The sequence below is a fragment of the Grampus griseus genome, assembly GCF_964374135.1.
Source record: "Grampus griseus genome assembly, chromosome: 15".
In the NCBI taxonomy this organism is placed as follows: Eukaryota; Metazoa; Chordata; class Mammalia; order Artiodactyla; family Delphinidae; genus Grampus; species Grampus griseus.
Window position 1 is genome coordinate 5,896,204 of NC_139009.1, and position 20,103 is coordinate 5,916,306.

General features: G+C 40.2%; 1 protein-coding gene across 14 annotated transcripts in view; it reads right to left on the bottom strand.

The window, feature by feature from the left end:
- Window positions 1-19,421, bottom strand: part of KIDINS220 (kinase D interacting substrate 220) — a 100,413-nt gene extending 80,992 nt beyond the window's left edge. For 12 of the 14 annotated variants that reach the window (XM_082672390.1, XM_082672389.1, XM_082672388.1 and 9 more), the window contains exons 1-5: window positions 18,484-18,627; window positions 12,042-12,170; window positions 5,911-6,009; window positions 4,778-4,876; window positions 264-362 (exon numbers count right to left, since the gene is read on the bottom strand). In XM_082672390.1, coding sequence (XP_082528516.1) covers window positions 264-362; window positions 4,778-4,876; window positions 5,911-6,009; window positions 12,042-12,149 — 405 coding nt within the window. In that variant the 5' untranslated portion in view covers window positions 12,150-12,170; window positions 18,484-18,627. Of the gene's footprint in view, window positions 1-263; window positions 363-4,777; window positions 4,877-5,910; window positions 6,010-8,270; window positions 8,515-12,041; window positions 12,171-18,483; window positions 18,628-19,133 lie in introns of those variants that run through there. The other 2 variants (XM_082672392.1, XM_082672396.1) reach the window with 2 other exon arrangements.
- Window positions 19,422-20,103: the final 682 nt, after the last annotated feature.

The window sequence follows — 20,103 nt, forward strand, 5'->3', positions numbered from 1 at the left end:
TCAAAATCTCCTTTTGAAAAATTGTATAGTTATAATTAACATTTAAACTCTAAGAGTTGCCTTTTTGTTGATAAAAACTGAGAAATAAGCTTAGCCTCAGAAAGAAATTCTCATTGTGTTTTGAAATCACATTCTGCATTATTATCTTTAGTAAGATCTAGATCATTTTTATCCACTACGAAGTCCAAAGCATAACCAGCCTTAAGTATTCCCTAAAAGAACTTACCACTTACATTACAGATGGATTTTTTGTTAACGCTTACCAGACCAGTAACACTTGGATTGGCACCATGAGAAAGAAGCAACTCAACCACTTCAGTACGGCCTTTATAACATGCCCACATGAGAGCTGTCCATCCTCCCTAAAGAAAACAAAAAGGTGGGGCAGGGGAGGGAAACAAAACACTGGATTGTCTCTAAGCACAAAAATGGCATTAATGAAGTTCCTTTTGTAAGCTTTATTCTTTATAGAACCATTGTTTTAAGAAATCACTACTATGTAGTTTTAAACACCTAAGCTCCCCAGAGAAATACACAATAGTATCTGAAAAAAGTCAAATCTCTTAAGTCCAGTAATGATTACTCCGAAGTTTTATTATATTTTGGAAATTGACATAGAGAACATTCATGTCGGACTCTTTCCAAATTTCCAAGATTTATTTTGGTTTTATAAATATTTTCCTTCAGTAAACATTCTATGTCTCCAGATATTCTCCTCCTGGTATGAGTCTAGACTTTTTCCAGAGAGGGATTCCAGCAACCCTATTCAACTCCTGCATCTAAACCCATCCTATAAATTCCAGATCATTATCATACCTCTTGCTAAAAAAGAGAGGATGAGAAGGCACTGATCTGTAGACCATGATTTCCAGGGGTGGGCAAAGTCATTAAGTATGAATTAACAGCATAGTAACTTTCTATTTTTTAAGCTACAGGAGTAGTGTTCTTGTTTTGGCAATGTTCTCTTTAACTATAATGCAGTTCAATGAAAGAGACAAATGCAATCAAATTATACTAAGAAGTGAATGTTTTGTTTGCTTTTTTTTTTAAATCAGTATTTGCACCAATCCAACTTTGGGTTCAAGAATATAAATCACTTAATCCTTCTGATTCTGTTTCATTGTCACTAAAAAAGAGATTTAAGAAAAATACTTGCCCTAATCCGAAAAAGGCAAAACTATAGAAAGGGAAAGCAGATCAGTGGTAGCCATGGGTTGGGGAGTGGGTGGAGGGGCTGGTTATGAAGAAGCAGCATGAGGTACTGTTGAAATGATGCAACTGCTCTGTACAGAGCTGTGGCGGTGGACATATGACATCATGTGCTTGTCAAAACCCACAGAACTGAACACCAGAGAGACGAATTTTATTGTAAGTAAATGTTTTAAAAATCAACTAGAATATGGGGAAGACAGAATATAGACTGGGATGAATTAATTACATTACAAACAAATCACATAATTACTTAGAAGCTGATCTAGGTAACTCTGGAAAGCAATATTTTGACTGAATTCTGTAATAATGCTAAAGACGAAAAGAACTGTATACAAACAATGTATTTAGTAGCAAATCTGTTTCTCTCACGGTATGGATTAGAAATTCTGAAACTATTTGTATACTAGAGGTGAACAAATAAGTAAATATATAGTGTGGAGAGTGAGAGCCAGATTTCTCACAGTCAGAGGAGAGTTACAAATTAAGAAAAGGGAGAAGGCTACAGTGGATTGGGTTCATGGTTATCGACCTAGTCTATCTTAAAAAAATATATATATATGTATATATATATACACACACACACAGATACAGAATAGATGTATGTGTATGCAAGAGTTAATATACAGACATGTATTTCCTACATCTATCCAATGAGAAGCACTACAGCAGTGACATCCCAATAACAATAAGCATACCTAACACCTAGATTACTGGTTTCTAAATAACATTTTCAAAAAACAGTAACTAGGGTTCCTTGGAAAACTGATTGATTCCAGGGCTGATAATCAGGGAAATAAGGCAGGGAAAATATAAGATGAACCTGAGCCTGAAGCATTTTGTAATGCCAGAAAGTAAGGAAGTGCTAAAATGTATATCTACATGTATCTATATATAGATATATATTTAGAGAGACAGAGAAAGACAGAGTCAGAGTCAGAGAGAGAGAACTCTTCTTTACAGAAGAATTCTAATTAATAAATGTAGATGGAATGATGAAAATAGAAAAATCACCATTATAACACCACAGTCATAACTGCTGCATGCAAGATGCATTGATGGATGCTAAAATAAATGAATGAAAGTTTAATCAAAAACAAGATATCTGTACAGTCTCAAAGTATCTTCCCTCAAATATTTAGTAATTACAAAGGGAAATCTGACAGACACTACCTTAGCCAGGATACATCACCAGTGATACATTCTGGTGAGGTATGTACCTAGATGTGGTACACTAAGAAAGGCATATCACCTCCTTCCCAATAAAGCACAATCTCAGTCTAATCATTAGAAACATCAGACAAATCCAAATTGAGAGACATTCTAAGAATGCCAGACAAGAAGTCTTCAAAGGTGTCAAGGTCATGAAAGACAAAGAAAGGCTGACATAATTTATTTAGGTCAAATTATAGAGCTGGGCATTTAGTCAAGTCTTACACACACCAATATTGTAATCTGTAAAATTCCTGCCCAGAATTGTGTTAATATCATTCCCTCATTTTAATTTGTATAGTATCACCCTATGCAAGAATCTCTGAGATAAAAATTTAATCTGGAGAAACCTATGCCCAAATTTGCAAAATGAAAAGACTGGAACTGACTGCCTATAGCAATGCTGTAGTTTGGTGTCCATTAAAGGTCTTCTCAAGGAAGAATCCTCACTAGACTTCCTGACATTATATCCTGGAATTATTCCTGAATCCCAGACAACCCCTGGTACAACCTCCTCTCCTCACACAAGTCCCAGGGACTCTGCCCTCCCCCACAGTTCAGCAGCCGCCACCACCCACCCAATTCTCTGAGGTTAGGGTCTCTCAATACTAACTACTAAGGGAGACACAGTCCTCAGTTTCCCTAATTTGGGGTGTTTAAAAGCCAAACACAGAGGCCCTTTAAATGTTAAAATATGCTGTGATTTGATAAGTACTTCAGGGAAATGAGAAATATGGAGAACTAAGAAAGTTTAAGAAACCATTTTTTACAAATCTTGACAAGTTCTTACACATTCACAATGTGTACTTTATAGTCCCTAACTCCCTTGCTGATATACATGGAAGAATGATAAAGGAGAAAGCCTTTGGAGTAGCAGTCCTGGGTTCAAAACTCAGTCTGACTGCTTAAGAGCTAAGTGACTTTGGGCAAAGAGTATTTCTTCCAGTCTCAATTTCCTGAACTATATACGCTGAGAACAAAATTAACCCTTAGCCCATAGGATTCTTCTCAGAAGTCAATTAATGATAGGCTAAAAAGAACCTGAAGGGATCAGGCATACAAAAGCTACTTAATATTAATTCACCTGATAAAATGGTATGGTGCTTTTAATAAAATATTGAGAACTAGGTAATTCCATGAATTTCTCTTCTGCTTTATTATACACCAGTTAAGATAAGAACACTGCATTTTACTTTACCTGCCATACCCATCCTTTGGCTAGGTTACTGACATCATTACCTTCTCTCCCTAAATTTTTATAGCAATGTACTTCAATTTCTTTTCAGAAATAGGGAGGATACAAATGGTTCTGTATCCTTCTATAAAAATAAGTATACCAACCACTTCACTAAGTTTTGTTTTTTTGTTTTTTTTGGGTTTTTTGCGGTACACGGGCCTCTCACTGTTGTGGCCTCTCCCATTGCCGAGCACAGGATCCGGACGCGCAGGCTCAGCGGCCATGGCCCACGGGCCCAGCCGCTCCGCGGCATGTGGGATGTTCCCGGACCGGGGCACGAACCCGTGTCCCCTGCGTCGGCAGGTGGACTCTCAACCACTGCGCCACCAGGGAAGCCCCACTTCACTAAGTTTTAAGAATAAATATAACACTGCAGAAGAACACTGTGTATATATTACATCGTACAATATTAAGTGCAAGATGGTGGAGTGCTGCAGTTTCTTAAAAATTCAGACCACCTGTACTTCATAAAGCATCAGCAGCAAAGTAATACATGTTGTCTATATCAAGGCAGTTCAATTCCTTCTTTTTTTCCCCTGTTAAAATTAATCTTTGAAAAGGCTGTACATTTTGCAGAATAATTAAGCCAGAAATGATCCCTTTCTTCACCTTTATGCTTTAAGCAGATGCCAAGATCAAATAAGAGCTAAGATAATTAAGAATCATATCTTGTTAAACTTGTAATGTGTACAGATGGCATTAGGAACACAATCACATTTTGAAAATAAGTTTATAAATATTATTCTGAAAATCATGACTTTAAACAACTGAAAATATTTTTAAAACTATACTATGTCCCTCTTAAAGTTCTCCTTAAAGGGAACAACTTTCTCACGAGTTCTAAAACTGATACATTATAAAGGGTAATAGGTTGTTTTAACAACATTTCAGAATTAAAATTCTAAAATAAACAGAAAATAATGACTAAGAATATTCTAAAGGAGGTGCATTATATCACCGGGTTTTAAAACATTCTTGAGGGTCATTTCAATGCCCAATCCCAAATCCTAAAAACATTATTATAGTATCACCTCACACATAAAAATACAGGACTTAACACATATCCATTACTGCTAATAAGATTCCAGCTGATTAACAGTGGATAAAGAATGTCCATACCATATCACGGTGCTCCAGGTTAGCCCCACATTTAAGCAGTTCTTCCACAATGTGCAGGTGCCCTTCTTTTGACGCTGATATAAGTGCTGTCCAGTTATCCTTGAACACACAGACACAAATGTTACCATTTCAAAACCAAAAATAACATTCCAAAGTGAGGAAAAATAAATGTGAATTTATATACCAGATGATCATACCAAATTGACATGATCCGACCCACTCTAAACTACTCTGAAATTACACTGAAGCATAAGCTCTGTTAAGAATTTATCTGTCTACCTGTATGACTACAATGGTGTAAAAACGGTTTCACAACTGCTTGTTCAGTCTTTTCACTGGACTTCTAATCACATACTGTGTTTTTCAAACAGGAGAAAAGATGACTATCAAAACCTCAAAGCTAACCCTTGTGGTTAGCAACCATTACTGTAAGTGGACATTAAAGAGCCTGCAATCAGATCTAAGAGCACATTTACAAACTATTAAAGAGATCCCATTTGATGAGTTTAGACACTGTATGATAAAGAACTATTCTTTATTGTTTTAAATAAAGCCTACAAGTATCCTATCCTAACTTTTATCCATGAGTGTACTATAATTTAATTCAAATGATCACTCAATTAAAATCACCAATTTAATATCATCAATTTGAATCATAAATACAAACAGAAAAACAGATGTAGCTGTGTGACCCTGAAAAATAATTCCTGGGAAACAGAGAAAGTAAGCCTCTTGGAATAGTGATTTATCCCTCATAAACGATATCAGAAGGGACCACATCTTTCTGGCTTATCATATGTGATATTTATAATAATAAGATACCATTATGGGGAGTTACTTAACAATATGACTCATACATATCTTCTAGGCAGGCATTTAATTTTAAGTATATGTGCTCCCTATTCAACCAGTGCCATCTATACATTAAAAAACCTGAAGAGCTGAGAACTTTCACTGAAAGTAAAAATTTCTCTCCTGTTATTACCCCTTTTAAAAAATTGAGTTAGACTATTACTAGGCAAAGTTGAGATACAGAAGAAGTACAATCTATAATCTATTACTTCTGAATCATTTCTTAAAAGCAAAGTTAAGGAAAAGAAAAAGACAAATGAGTAAATTATTTCAATATATACCAAATCTTCCAGATTGCAATTAGCTCCATTCTTAATTAATTCTTTCACTATTTCCAGATTGCCTTGTTCAGCAGCTATCATCAATGGAGTCTGGCCACACTGGAGATATAAAAGACACAGAGAACTTGTCAAGATGCTGTACTTTAGCTGAAATACCAGTTAATTACAGCACACTTACTTTTTCCTGATGTTATGTTAAGCGCTATTTATAGTATTTCATTAATTTAGAAACACCTCTGAATTCTTAAGTTCTCAGATTACTAATAATGTAAAAGTCAAAGAGAAAATGAGACTTTCTTTATGACAGCATTAGCAATCTGTTTTTGGCACTGCAATTTTATTCAAAATAAGTAAGCATGAATAATACTAGGCACTGAAAAGTAATTACCACGATGTATATAAAAATCTTAGGGTATCTGTGGTAACCAAATTCTCTACCAATACAGTTAGAATATGATATAGAATGTGGTTTTATTGTATGTATAAGATGTTTTATCAGGACTAGAGAGAGGAAAGTAAAGCAATAAATAAAAACAATACAGGTGCTGTATATATTATGTAGTTTTTTTAAGCCTTCCCTTATAACCTTAATTCATTAAAGTCCCTACTAGCTACATCAGAGCTGCCCAGCCTGTGCCTAGAATGAGTCACAGCATAAGATACAGTGCTCCCCAGCCCTGAGACAGCAGGGCAGGGCCTGGGCAGCGGGATCCTGGGACAGGTTCCCTCCAGCAGCAAGCCTTGGCTACTGCAAGTGCAGCACACACATTATCATTTTCTGTACATGCCGTGATATCAAACAGGTTAGAAGCACTGGGTTAAAGGTGCTGAAACATACTAAGGTATATGAAAATTACACCAAAAACTAAGTTCAATTAGAGAAATATTTATCTAAGCACCTACTTACTGAATGTGTATCAGTGGGGGGGGAAACATCAGTGATTTTTTTAAATGCTAATCTGACAACATTCCACTGCTTAAAACCCTCCATGGTTTCCTACTGCTCTTTTGGATGAGAACCAAAATCCTTACGTGGCCTGTGGTCTAACGATGGAGAGACGACAGCAGGCCTACCTTGAAACCTGTGCCAGGCCGTTCCCTCCTCACCAATGTGCCCTCAAGCTCTTTCCCACCTCGGGACCCTCAGACAGAGTCTTCCCTTTACCCCACCCAGTTAACCCACCACCCACCCGGCAGCTCTTGGGTCAAACATCAACCCCTTAGGGAAGCCTTGCTAACCCCCTCTAATTTCATTTACTGAACTAATCCTTGTTTGTAATTACACATTTATTTGTGTGATTAACAACTGATTATTGTGTTTCCTCTAAAGGCCCTAAACTCCCAGAGGGTGGGAAGCATGTCTGTTTTGTTTGTTTAGTACTGTACACCCCCAGCGTGAGGTAAAGTGACTGCCACACAGGTACTCAAATATTTATTGAGTAAATGAGTGAGCGAAGTCTGAAAGAATTTAAAAATCCACTAACGGCAACATACAAACATGGAAATAATTATAGTAACAGGCAATATGCAACAGATGCTACTATAAGAATACAAGTAAAGAGAAACACAAATACTGAGTTAAAGGACAAAAGTAAATTGAATTAAATACAGACACTCATATAATGATGGATACTAAATTATATGTGGTAGTCACCTGTCATTCAACCAGAGTCATTAGGGAATGAGATATTATGCATAAATAGATTTTCCAGGTGAAAAAGTTGAGCCTTTAAATATTAAATTTGATTATAACTTTTACGATTACCATTTTCTAAAAAGTAATACACACATTGCTACTTGTTAAACAGATTAACTTAAACACTATGTTTATGATTCTGAGTCATACCTACAGACATCAATTATTACACCAGGCTTGCCTCTGTGAGCTCTAATGTCTTTGAGTTACTTTCTACAGCATGTTTCTCCCTTCTGATTAGATTAACTGGGATAAAAAGTGAAATATCAAAAGCAATGGTATAATATATAAATTAAAGCCAACTAATTGGCTCTATGGTCCTAAGGATATATGACTTGTACATCAGTTTCCAAAATTGTAATTCCCAAGACTCAGGAGCTTTCTGTTTACTCTCTGGGGTCACAGTCACATTTCAGATAGTTCACAAAGACAGGTGCTCTTAGAGTATGAGGGAAAAAATAAGTTAGATGTGTATTAAAATCCATAACACAAATAAGACAGATGGTGTAAACGTGATTAACTGAAACAAGCCAAATGAAAGACTTGAAGAGTCATAACTTTCTCTTGCAGAAACTATTAGTTGTCTACCCAGTATCTAGAGCTACAGGATTTTGTTGGGGTGGCAGCATGCTCAGCTAAAAACACCTACATTGTTCAGCCTTACTTGCAGTTGGAAATAATCCATGGCACCACTCTGGCTAGGTCTCCCAGGAAGGCTCAGTAATTAGACTAACTCGGCTGGCCCGTTCCCTTTTCCTTCTTGTCTGATATGTGGACACAATGCTGCAGTTGTATCAAGACAGCTGATGTGAAGTAACAAGCACACAGAGAGGAGTGGCCAGAAGGGCAGGAGGAGCCTGGGAAGGTATCCTGACGCCATCATATCAGCCTTGGAATGTCTCCTCCAGCTTGTCATTACATGAGAAAAATAAGATCTTAATTTGATTAAGCCACTATTTTGGGAGCTGTTACATGCAGTCCAAAGCAATCTTTAACCTTTTGTAGCTACATTATCCAAATAGATAAGTGATTTTCAGGAAAGGCTGCCATTAAGTTTTATTAAATCCCTTAAGGTAGAAGGATATTTACCTTATAAGTTGTGCCTTATCACAAAACATATTTATTCTACTAGTTCTTGCTTAGCCAATCTAGTAACTACAGTTGTGGAGACAGAGTGACTTAGAAACAGTCATGACGACTTTACTCTTTCACTTCAATATGAATCACTAAAGGGCCCTCCCCTACCTAACCCCACATACACATCCCAGCAAATCCCAAACCCATTTCTTTCCAAAAAGTACAGGATCACATAACTCATATAATACTCTATTGATAATGACCTCAAACCAAAACACCAAAACAGAACACTGCGCGCCAACTAACATACAGCACAACAGCTATCATATTTTATCTCAGCTTCCCAGAAGCTACAATGCAAAAACATCTCCTATTCAGCATCTTTTTGCTCTTCCCAATTCCTAGGTAGTCCCACTTCTATTTATTCAGGTGTACTGGGCCTAGATAACCATTGCCCTTTAAAGCAGTCACCTTGGGAGGATCAATACGTCTTCCAATAATTGTAGTGAAACTAGAACATTTTTTAATTCTCCTTTGAAGCTTCTTTCAGGGTCTACATTTGTAAGCACGTAACAAAATTCACCTCCTGAATTTAGAGCCCTGTTTCATTTTCTCAGACAGGGAATAATGTTCAACCTCAACACTATATCCTTGTATCAAGGAGAGCTGAGAGTGCTCTTTTCAAAAATAAAGTTAAATTAAATTAAAGCCCTTCACTGATCTACAAAGGGCAAAGACTTGCCATCATTGAGAACATTCAGAGGCCAAGAGATTTATCTAGTTTACAAATGAAGTAGAAAGAAAAAAAGGAAGGAAATTAGCATTTATTAATTGCAGCCCATCATATGCTAAGCACAGCATCAGGCAATTTTCCCCACATTATCTTATTTTATTGATGTAACATTTAAGAAACTTTTTGAAAACTGATAACCAAACATATTAACATGAGGTAATTAAGTACTTCACTTTTTAAAGGCAAGAAAGAGGGAAGAAGGTCTAAGCAACTTTTTAGAATTCTATAAAAATTAAATTTAATCAGAAGCTGTAGAAGCAAAATGCTAAAAAAGGCCTTGAGAAAGCTACTTTCTCCACAACCTTCACATTAAGCCATAATGTAAAAATCCCAGGTTGCTTCAAAGTATTATTTTAAAAATCCAATTTTAATTTATTGAATACTAAACTAGATGTAAATATCACTAATAACCATTAAATGCTACTGCATGCATGATGACAAGTTAAGCTCTAAACCAAATACACTTCATTCTTTGTAAGATTAATTTAAGTTTATGCTTATTATGTGCTATTTTTCTCCTTCCAAGTGAAGCTATTTTCTCAATATTCCCAAAGAAACTGTCTATGAAATAAAACTTAATCTTTTTAAACTATCATTTTATTATTCCAAATATGCTAATATATGCTAATAAAATGACTACTTCCATAAGCAGTTCTTTTATAACAATGAACAATCTCCAATTATTAATTTTATCTCATTTATGCATAACAATTATTGACTATTCAAAACCATAGAAGGGAATAATGATGTCAACTAACCAAAATATAGTTTGTTCAATATAGAAACATTGAAGATATAGACACTATCATTAGATGAACTTATGCTTAAGACTCAAAGACAAAAGAGCATGAACAGATCATAGGTTGTTTGAAGTCAAACAGAATGGGTTCAATCTGGATTTCACCAGGTAATATCTTGGATAGGAAACTGAAGGATTAAGTCATTTATCTGTAAGTCAAGATAAATAAGAGTATAGTTTTTTATGGAGTTTCTATGCAAATTAAATGAGCTAAATATATAGAACTATTACCATATCTGCATAAATAGTCAATAAAAACAATAGCTATCATCAATGTATTGCAATAACAAAAATTTTATATCACGATTTCTTTAACGAGAGCTAACATTTAATAAAATTAGGTACCCCACGTCAAAAACAATAACAATAATAAAGAAATAACTGTTGGTTCAGCAGCTTTCAAAACATTTATAATATTTGCATACCCACGTTCATAGCAGCAGGATCCACAACAGCAAAGAGGAGGAAACAACCCAACTGTCTATCAATGGACAAGTGGATAAACACACCGTGGTACATACATATAATGGAATATTATTCAGCTTGAATAAGGAAGGAAATCTTGTCACATGCTACGACATGGATGAACCTCGAGGATATTACACTAAACGAAATAAGCCAGTCACAAAAAGACAAACACTGTACAGTTCCACGTCTATGAAGTACCTAGAGTAGTCAAATTCATAAAGACAGAAAGTACAATGGTGGTTACCAGGGCCTGGGCTCGGGGGAACAGGGAGTTGTATAATAGATACGGAGCTTCGGATTTGAAAAAGTTCTGGAAGTATTGCACGTGTGAATTACTCAACACCACTGAACACCACTGAACTGTACACTCAAGAATGGTTAAGATGGTAAATTTTATGTTTTTTCCCCACTGTAAAAAAAAATCATAAAACTCTGCATGTCTACACACACAGATACATGTATGTGCACACATATACACATATACATACATATACATTTGTGTAAAACTAAAATCAGTCCATGTTCATCTTATTCACTGGTCAGAAAAAAAAAAAATTACACTGTATTGAAATACAGTCCTAAGAAAAAGGATTATTTTTCTTAAGTTTTATAAAACATACATATTTGCCACTTAAAAAATTCATACAATAAGTTTATTAGTCCCTAAAATGTTGCAGCTTGGCTGTTCACAATAAAATAATCAACATTTTATCTGCTTGTATTGTTGAAAAGAAATATCTAATACGAGTTAATGAAAATGATGAATATATACTTCCCTGTCTTATTAAACAGAACACACGACCTATTTAACTATCTGTTAAAGATTTAAGTCTTTAAAATCCCAAGGCGTGTGGAATGAACAACTCGGGAAGAGGGTGGAGGCTCCAGAAAAGAAAATATTTCAGAAAGTCCTAATTTTGTCTGGTTAATCTTTTTTTTTTTTTTTGGTTAATCTACTTATAAGAAGGTTGGGTCTAGAAGCTCTTCTAAAGTTTCCTAGAAACACTTTTGATTTCAGTAATTAAACTTCTTGAAGGGTGACTGTTCTATCTGGAAAAAAGCCAAACATAAGTCTCAGTCATAAAGCATAAATTCAATATTCAATCATTTATATAAGTTCAAATGTATTCCAACAATACAGAATTCAAAGAACTTTTAACTATAAGAAATTATATCATTACTGAGGGTGAGAACTACAAATTTCTTACCTACCTTTATCCTTAGCACAGTGCCTCATACATAGTGGGTAGTCAACAAATACTGGTAAGAAGAATTTAATTTTAGAAGCTTGCTCTTACCTCATTCCTCTCATCTACATCCTTGCATTTTTCAAGAAGAGCTTTCAAAGCAGGAATGTTTTCTTCTTCTACATAGTTTATTACGCTCTGTGATATGAGAACTGACATTTTCACAGAAAGCTACGATACCTGTTAAATCAGATCATAATTTGGGATTAGGAAAACAAAGTTACTACTAACTATATTACTTTCTTAACCTTAAACTTGTACAATTACACCTCCATTGGCAGGAGTAAAAACAAGGCCCCACAGCTCAGCTCTCAAAATGTCCACCCCTCTCCTCCCAAGACTCACACTCATCTCTCTCTTAACTCATCCAAACCCCAAACTCCAGACCCATCCCCCAAACCCTCCTCCTCACCACCACCCACCACCCACAAATAAAAGCAAGCGCTCCACGGCCTCTCCTGCTACGTTCTCCATCTCAGTAAACGGCCACTCCAGCTCCATTCTTCCAAGGTCAAAACCTTGGAATTATCCATGACTTATCTCGTCCCTTTACACTCTACATTCAATCTATTAGCAAATCCTTTGGTTCTACCTATAAAATGTATTTCACATCTGGTCACTACTCACCACCTCCATCACAACCACCCTGGTCCAGCCACCGTGACCTCTCACCTAGATCCCAACTGCTCTCCCCTCCTCCATGTTGCCTTTCCCACCGTCTATCCTCCACAAGGCAACCAGGTGATCTTTTGAAAATGTAAGTTGGACCAGAGCTTCTTAAATCATAATATACATCAGAACCACCTAGAGCTTGTAAAACACAGATGCCTGGGCCCTTCCCTCAGAGATTCTGACAAGTAGGTCCTGGTGCAGCCCCTGTATCTGTATCTTTAACACGCTCCACACACCTGCCTTTGCTCAATTTGCTCCCTGCATTTGGAACATCACTCCTAAATCACTGAGCTGCATCTTGGCCATCCTGTGCTCAAAACCCCCCAACAGTTGTTCTCTCACTCGAAATAAAAACCCTAATTCCTTATCATAGCCCAAAAGGCCCTGCCTGACCTATTCCAGCCCCTCTCCATGTCCCTGAGCTTATCTACCACTCTCTTTCGCCTTCATTTTGCTCAGGCTACCCAGGGTTTCTGTTCCAAAGTCACCTGATCAGAGCATCCCTGACCACTGTGTACGAGACAGCCATCACCCCCACTATCGTTCCTCATTACATCGCCCCACCTTGCTTTTCCATGCAGCACTTAGCATCACTCAAGAAACCTTTGTGTTTTGCTTTCTGGGTTTTTCGTCTGCCTCCTCATCGTCCACCCCACCTCCAAAATGCAGCCCAACGGGAGTAGAGACTATTCCTGTTTTGTTTGATGCTGAATCCCCAGCATGTAGAACAGTGCCTGGCACACAGCAGACACCAATATCTAGGAATGAATGAGCATGCCTACACCGATGCACCCACCTGGAATTCTTCACCCATCTTTAACTTTCTAACAAATGGAAACATTCCTTCAAATTCCACCTCAGGGGGATCCTCCTCTGGGACCTCCTCCCCCTTCCTTCCCCTCACTCTGTCCTTCCCCGCCCTGGTCAGTTTCACCCAGTACACCTATATGTCATGCATATCTGCAGTATTACACTTATAACAACATATCACAATTATTAATTTACTTTGAAATCCTTGAAAACAAGATCATGTCTTACCTTTTCATCCTCAGCAACTAAGGAAAGGCTTGGTACATCGCCATTAAATGATTATGGAATTAACAGGAATATTTTATAATTACAGAGGCTATGTGCACCCTAAATTTTAATGTTACACCTGGTGAATCTGGTTAAGGTGTAAAACAGAGTTCTTTGTACTACTCTTACAAGTCTTCTGTAAGTTTGCAATTACTTTAAAAATTTTAAACACACATGCAAATGTCTGACAAAGCCCTTATTTAGATCAAATATTTTTCCTCACTATAATATCACACAAGACTGGAATGAGCACAGTAAAGAAAAGTAGTTATAGACATTGACCTCAGTTGTTAAAAAGAAAAAAAAATTGAAAATCTTAAGATCTTCAAATCTTGTTACCTCTCTCCCCCAATCTGTTATGTGGATGGTATGTGTATCACCTTGAGATACATAAAACTTTAAAAGTTATCACTCATAGATTGTGACTAATATTAAAAGACTTCAGACTTAGATCCTTTCAGACTAAGATTAAGCAGAAAATGGTAATAGTAAAAAAAAAAAAAAAATTGAAGCTGCCTTGCCTTAAGCCACCTGAAAGATATTCTTTAAACGAATCTATTAAGGAAAGGTGATCTACCTTTGTCATAGAGTTTTGAGAAAATGCAATTCTACACAGCCATAACTGAATAACAGTTCGATCTAACAGTAGTCTGTTGGAAGTCTGTAATTTACAATGCTTCAGGTTACCACTGACAAGTTGAATAATACACTGTTTCTGCCCTATGGAGACTTAGGGCTCTTTAAAGTACTGGAGGATAAAAGAGGTGACTGGGGGAAGAGAGAAATGGCTGAAATAAAATTGGTTGGCTGAAGCTGGGCGATGGGCACATGAGGGTTCATCATGATCCTCTACTTTGTGTACTTAGGGGGAAATATTACAGCAGGCTTTGCTGATCGTTCAGCATTACACGCCTGGAATTCTGGTAATCTCTGCATTCATCCACCCATCCCTTCTTTACTGTTAAGTTTCTTTTTTTTTTTTTTTAACATCTTTATTGGAGTATAATTGCTTTACAGTGGTGTGTTAGTTTCTGCTTCATAACAAAGTGAATCAGTTATACATATACATATGTTCCCATATCTCTTCCCTCTTCCATCTCCCTCCCTCCCACCCTCCCTATCCCACCCCTCTAGGTGGTCACAAACCACCTAGCAGATCTCCCTGTGCTACAGGGCTGCTTTCTTAATGGGAGGAACTTCACAAGTCTTACCTTCACAAATTCAGAAGCGCCTAAAACAGTTTCTTGTGCATATTAAAGAATTGTTAAATGTTTCCTGAATTGAATTTGATCGTCACATCACATTTATTAATTTAACAGGAGAAAACAGTCTACCACACTGACAGTTATAAAATGATTCCCATGAGCCAGGCTTCTAACAAATCAAGAATTTGATCTCAAGTGTGCCCAGTAAATCAGATTATGTTCTTCGATGGCCAGGTCTTCCAATCTCTCCCTCAGAGGCTTCACTTTTGATTAGCCGTGCTTCCCCTCTTAAATAAATCCTTTCAACAGGTTCCATTCTCACCTAAAAACAAATACCCTCACCCCCCACAACCCATCCTCGGCTCTCGTCATTCTCAGAAATTCCCTGTCAGCTTCAAGCCATCCTCCCCTCCCCCTCCCCCTCACAGGACCAGGCTCTCCTCTCCATCATCCCGACATCCCGACAGACACGGGTGCCCAACCCACCAACAGACAGCCTAGAGGTCTCAATTTAAAAGTCACTTCCCCCAGTGAGGTTTCCCTGACCGCCCACTCCCCTCCCAGACCAGCTTAGGGCCTCCTCTCTCCCTCCTTCTTTCTCAGTCTTCCTTAAAGATACACTGCACTTCGTTGCAGTGACTGTGCTCCCAGGCAGGAAGCATGCCTGGTTTGGTCACCACTGTTTCCCCCATGCCTGACACGTTTCCAGGAACAAAGGACAGGCTCAACAGGCATCAGGTGAACGAAGGCAGCCCAGGGGGCAAGGCCTCATCTGTTCTGCAAATATTTCCGGGGCACCATCATGTGCAAGGCCCATGACAGCCTTTAGTGGATTCCTATCAAGCCTTCAACAAGCTTACCGTTCACTAGGAGACATAAAAGAACTTCATCACGAAAAGAGCATTTACACGTCACCTTACAGTTTATGAGATGCTTTTATATCTATGATCTATTTGATTTTCCAATAATCTTAAGTATCATCTCTCATTTTACAGATGAGAAAACAGGTTTCATACACAAGTAATTTGCCCAACATAATTCAAAAAGCAAATGTGTACTATCCAGATAAATCCAAGTCATGATTTAAGGTAGAACAGTGCTGCAGAAACCCAAGGTCCTACGAGAGCTCCCAAGAGAGGTTCCTACTCTTACTGGAATATCATGGAAGTATCACTTTGTGTTGATCCCTGAAGAATGGGTCCACTGGTAGGAAATGAAAGAAGGGCATACCAGGCAGAAGGGACAGAATGAACACAGAGAGTGCTGAGTGACTATGCAGTGTATGTCCAGGAAACAATGAACAGCGTGGATAGGGAACGTAAGTAAAAAGTTAGAGCTACGACTGGAAAGTGAGGGTGGTTAGATCTGTAATCTCTGCGAGATAAGGGCCGTCTCTCTTTTGTTCTTATGTCCCCAGAACCTATTACAGGTCCAGAGCAAGTAGAAACATCAAAGATAACTGCCAAACTGAGTAACTGTATAGGTACACTAAACATGCCTCTTCTGTAGGCCTGCCCATAGCTCCCACTACCCTCAACAGCCATGTTCTCTACCATCAGGCACAACCAGTGATGAGCACATGAGGACACGTGACTGCTCAAAAAGATAAGCTGGGCCAGTCAGATTCCTCTCTCTAGAACTGGAAATTAGAAACCAGAGACCCAGTCATTGCAGACCATGAACAAAATGATACAGTTTTGAGGCAGCCAGTCAGCAGAGAGAGGATCCAACGATGTGAACAGAGAACACTCCTCATAACTGAGAAAACAAATGTGGCCCCTGAGAGATCTACAGAAGGTGGAGCTGCCTTAGATCCCGATTTCTTTCCGATTCTCAGTCAGTCCTGCAAATCTCCTTTTCCCTGAGGTAAAAGAGTAAATCTCTGTCCCTCGCCTTCTAAACAGCCCTGACTAACACAGTGGCAGAGAAACTGAGCAAAAGCAGGAAGAGGGGGATGGCACACTCACATGATCCTAGGAAAACTTCCCCCAGCAGTGAATGCGGCCCAGAATCGGACCCCTGGATATCAGTCAGACAACCCACAGGAGAGGGGACAGGCGGTAGGGATGCAGAAGAAATGAGAGAGATGAACTTGAACAGTATAAAATCCCCCATATTGGACCCTTTGACCTACCAAAATATCCAGAAGAGAGATTCTGAATGTAGAAATTTTAAAAAATATGTGACCAGACATGAAAGAACTGGCAAAGATGACTAGATACCAAGCATAGGTGATGAGAGGATGATGGTGCCACTAACAAAAAAAAAGTGGAGTCTGGAGAAGGTCAGGACTTTCCTCTGTTTGGTTAGTATCCCCTCCTTCCCCACCACTCCTGCATGCTGAATGTGAGGTACTCGAAAAAACCTGGGTTGGAGAATCCACCCAGTTTGGGGAAGAACAGATCTGCAAATCACTCACACAGAGTGTAAAACAAAGACCCTCATACTTGTGTGCATCAAAGTTACTCAGGAAGCTTGTCAATACACAAATTCCTTGGGCCTCTCCCCCAGAGAATCCTATTCAGTAGACCTGGGGCGCAGAAACTGACATTTTAACAAGCACCCCGAAATGATTCTGATGAAAGTTTCCACGCTAGCAAAGCTAGAGAACAAAGAACACAACCTTGCCGCTGCATTTCTCACCCTCGGCTCTGCATCAGGTCTCCTAGGGTGCTTTAAAAAAATTTAGATGGCTGATCTTCAGTGCTGTCAAAGTGGAGACGGTGACAGAACGTATCACAGTCACCTACCTGAAGGGGTGATTCCTGAGCCACACCCCAGGCCGGCTGAACGGGAATTCTGAGGGTAAGGCTAAGAAAGCTACATTTTTAACCAGTGCCCCCTAGCGGCTAGCAAAGATAGCTCCATAAATAGTTATTAATAAAATATTCTTCATTGGTTTAAACCTTACTATGTGTCAAAACAATTTTAAAGAAAAATAATCCAACGTTACTGGCTGACAAATCTCTTCCCTATAAATAAATCAAGGAAGCGTCGTAATCGATGGCTTGCTGACATTTTGCTGATATAACGGCCTGCACAGGACAATGGAGTAATGGAGCCCAATATGAAAGCAAAGGGAGAAAAACCAACCACCTCCTCCGTGTAAGCCCAAGGAAAGAAACCTCGAACGCCTGCCCTAGCGGTACCAGCTAAGGGGGTTCTCGAGGTGGTGGGTGTGCCTGCGGCTGCTCCGAAAAAATAACCAAAAGACACTTGTTTCACTAGCATCCCCCATCTCACCCCCCCCGCAAAAGGCTGACCACCTGCGACAGCAAGTCCAAGACCTTCCCGGCGCCCCAGCAAGCGCGGACCCGCCCGGAAAGCCGGACACCGGCCCCCCCCCCCGCACCGCGGCCCCGCACCGCCCCCTCCCTCCCCTCCCTCGACCCCGCACACGCACTCGGCCTCGCGGCCCCCTCACCCGGCCACGGCCCCTTCCCCACACCCGGCCTCACCCTTCCTCCGCTCCCTCCTCGCTCTGCCTCGGCCCCCTACACACCCCACCACGGCCCCTCCCTGCCGACCACCACACTGACCGTCTCAGAACCTGGCCCCAGGACGGCTTCCACAGCTCCGGCGGAAAGGGCCCGCTTTGCCGCAGGCGCTGTCAGAAGACTAGAAAGGGAGGGACCGCGGCTTTCAGCGCGTCGCCCTCACCGTAGCCGGCAGCCATTTTTCCCCCCGTCTCTGCAAACTGACAGATCACGTGACCCTGGCTGAGGGGCGGGGTTGAGGGTGGCCACGCCCCGTGTCTGTCTGCGGAGCCCGAAGGAGGCGGGGCTGGGTGGGGCTGCTGGCGCCGGCTGGAGCGAAGCGGGGCAGGCGGGCTGGGGCGAGGGAAGCGAGTCACCCAGCCCTGCCTCCCTCGGCACATTCTCTCTGGCCTCCAAATTTTGGCGTATTTTGGCAAGCGCCCCAGGCAATATTTTCTTCATCTTCAGTGTCACTCTTCATATTATGGCGAGTTTCTTATCCCAGTTCACCATTATCATCAAAGCTTATGCAGAGAAATAAACCGCAATTATAACTTCAAACGACTCTGCAAACATATTGCGAAGGGAGGCTAGCTGAAATCCCGTCCTCCTGAACCCAGAACACCTGTGGGATCTAATCTCCCGGCCCAGAGAGCCCACCGCCTCCCCCGCTTCCTCATTCCCCCCTCTGCAGCCCGGCAGACCGTCCTTACCCGGGTCTCTGCAGGAGGAACTTCTGACCTGCTGGCGGCCAAATGTGATTGACCACTTTTCCACTCACAGTTTCCCTCGCGACTCCCTCCTGGAAATGTTCCCCTCCCTCGGCTTCTGTGACTCTGATTCTCCTCGTTTTCCTCCCATTTCTCTAGCTGCTCCTCTCAGATTTCACCTCCCTTCAAATTGGTTAATGTTTCCAGAATTCAGCTCAAAGCTGGACTCGTCACCCCACCACCCCCCCCCCCGACCTGGTGTGATCCTCCTGTTCTGACACTGTCGGGGGACCTGACTCCTGCCCCCATCCACCGAGGCAGGAATTGGGAAGTCATGCACCTCCTCCTCCGCCCCTGCCTAATGTCATCCAATCAGCCCACACCGCCTGATTGCAGCCGCTTTCATCACCCCTGAGCTGCTTAAAGGCTTCAGAAGCTCCCCACCAGGACTACATATCAAAAGCCCCCAACTACCCTCCCTGCCTCTGCTGGTGCCCCACTAACCGTCTCCCCAGGAGACTGGGGATCATGTCACTTCTTTGATTAAACTCCTCAGCAGCCTTCCATTTCCATAGAACAGATTCCCAAATAGTACTTAACAGGCAAGTCTCCTCTGGAGCTGGCCCCTGCCAGACTTCTTGCCATTGTACTGTCCACCGCTCTCCTCCCATCCTGCCCCCACCCTAGGCTGGCAAGTTCAGTTCCCGGAACATTGGGCCATATGCTCTTTGTCATCTCCATTTTGTTTCCAAAGTGTTGTTCCCTCTCCCCTGGATATTCTGTCCTGCCTCTTGTCCAGCTGAGTCCAACAGATGAATTCTATTTGTCTTTTAAGAGGCAGCCTAAGCAGTCCCCTCTTGTGTAGCTTTCTGCATGACCTCAACCAGGGTTCATCGTCTGTATTCACCTTCTTACTCCACAGTCCTGGGGCATAGTAGGTATTCCAAAAGTATGTGTTAAAGCATATTTAACC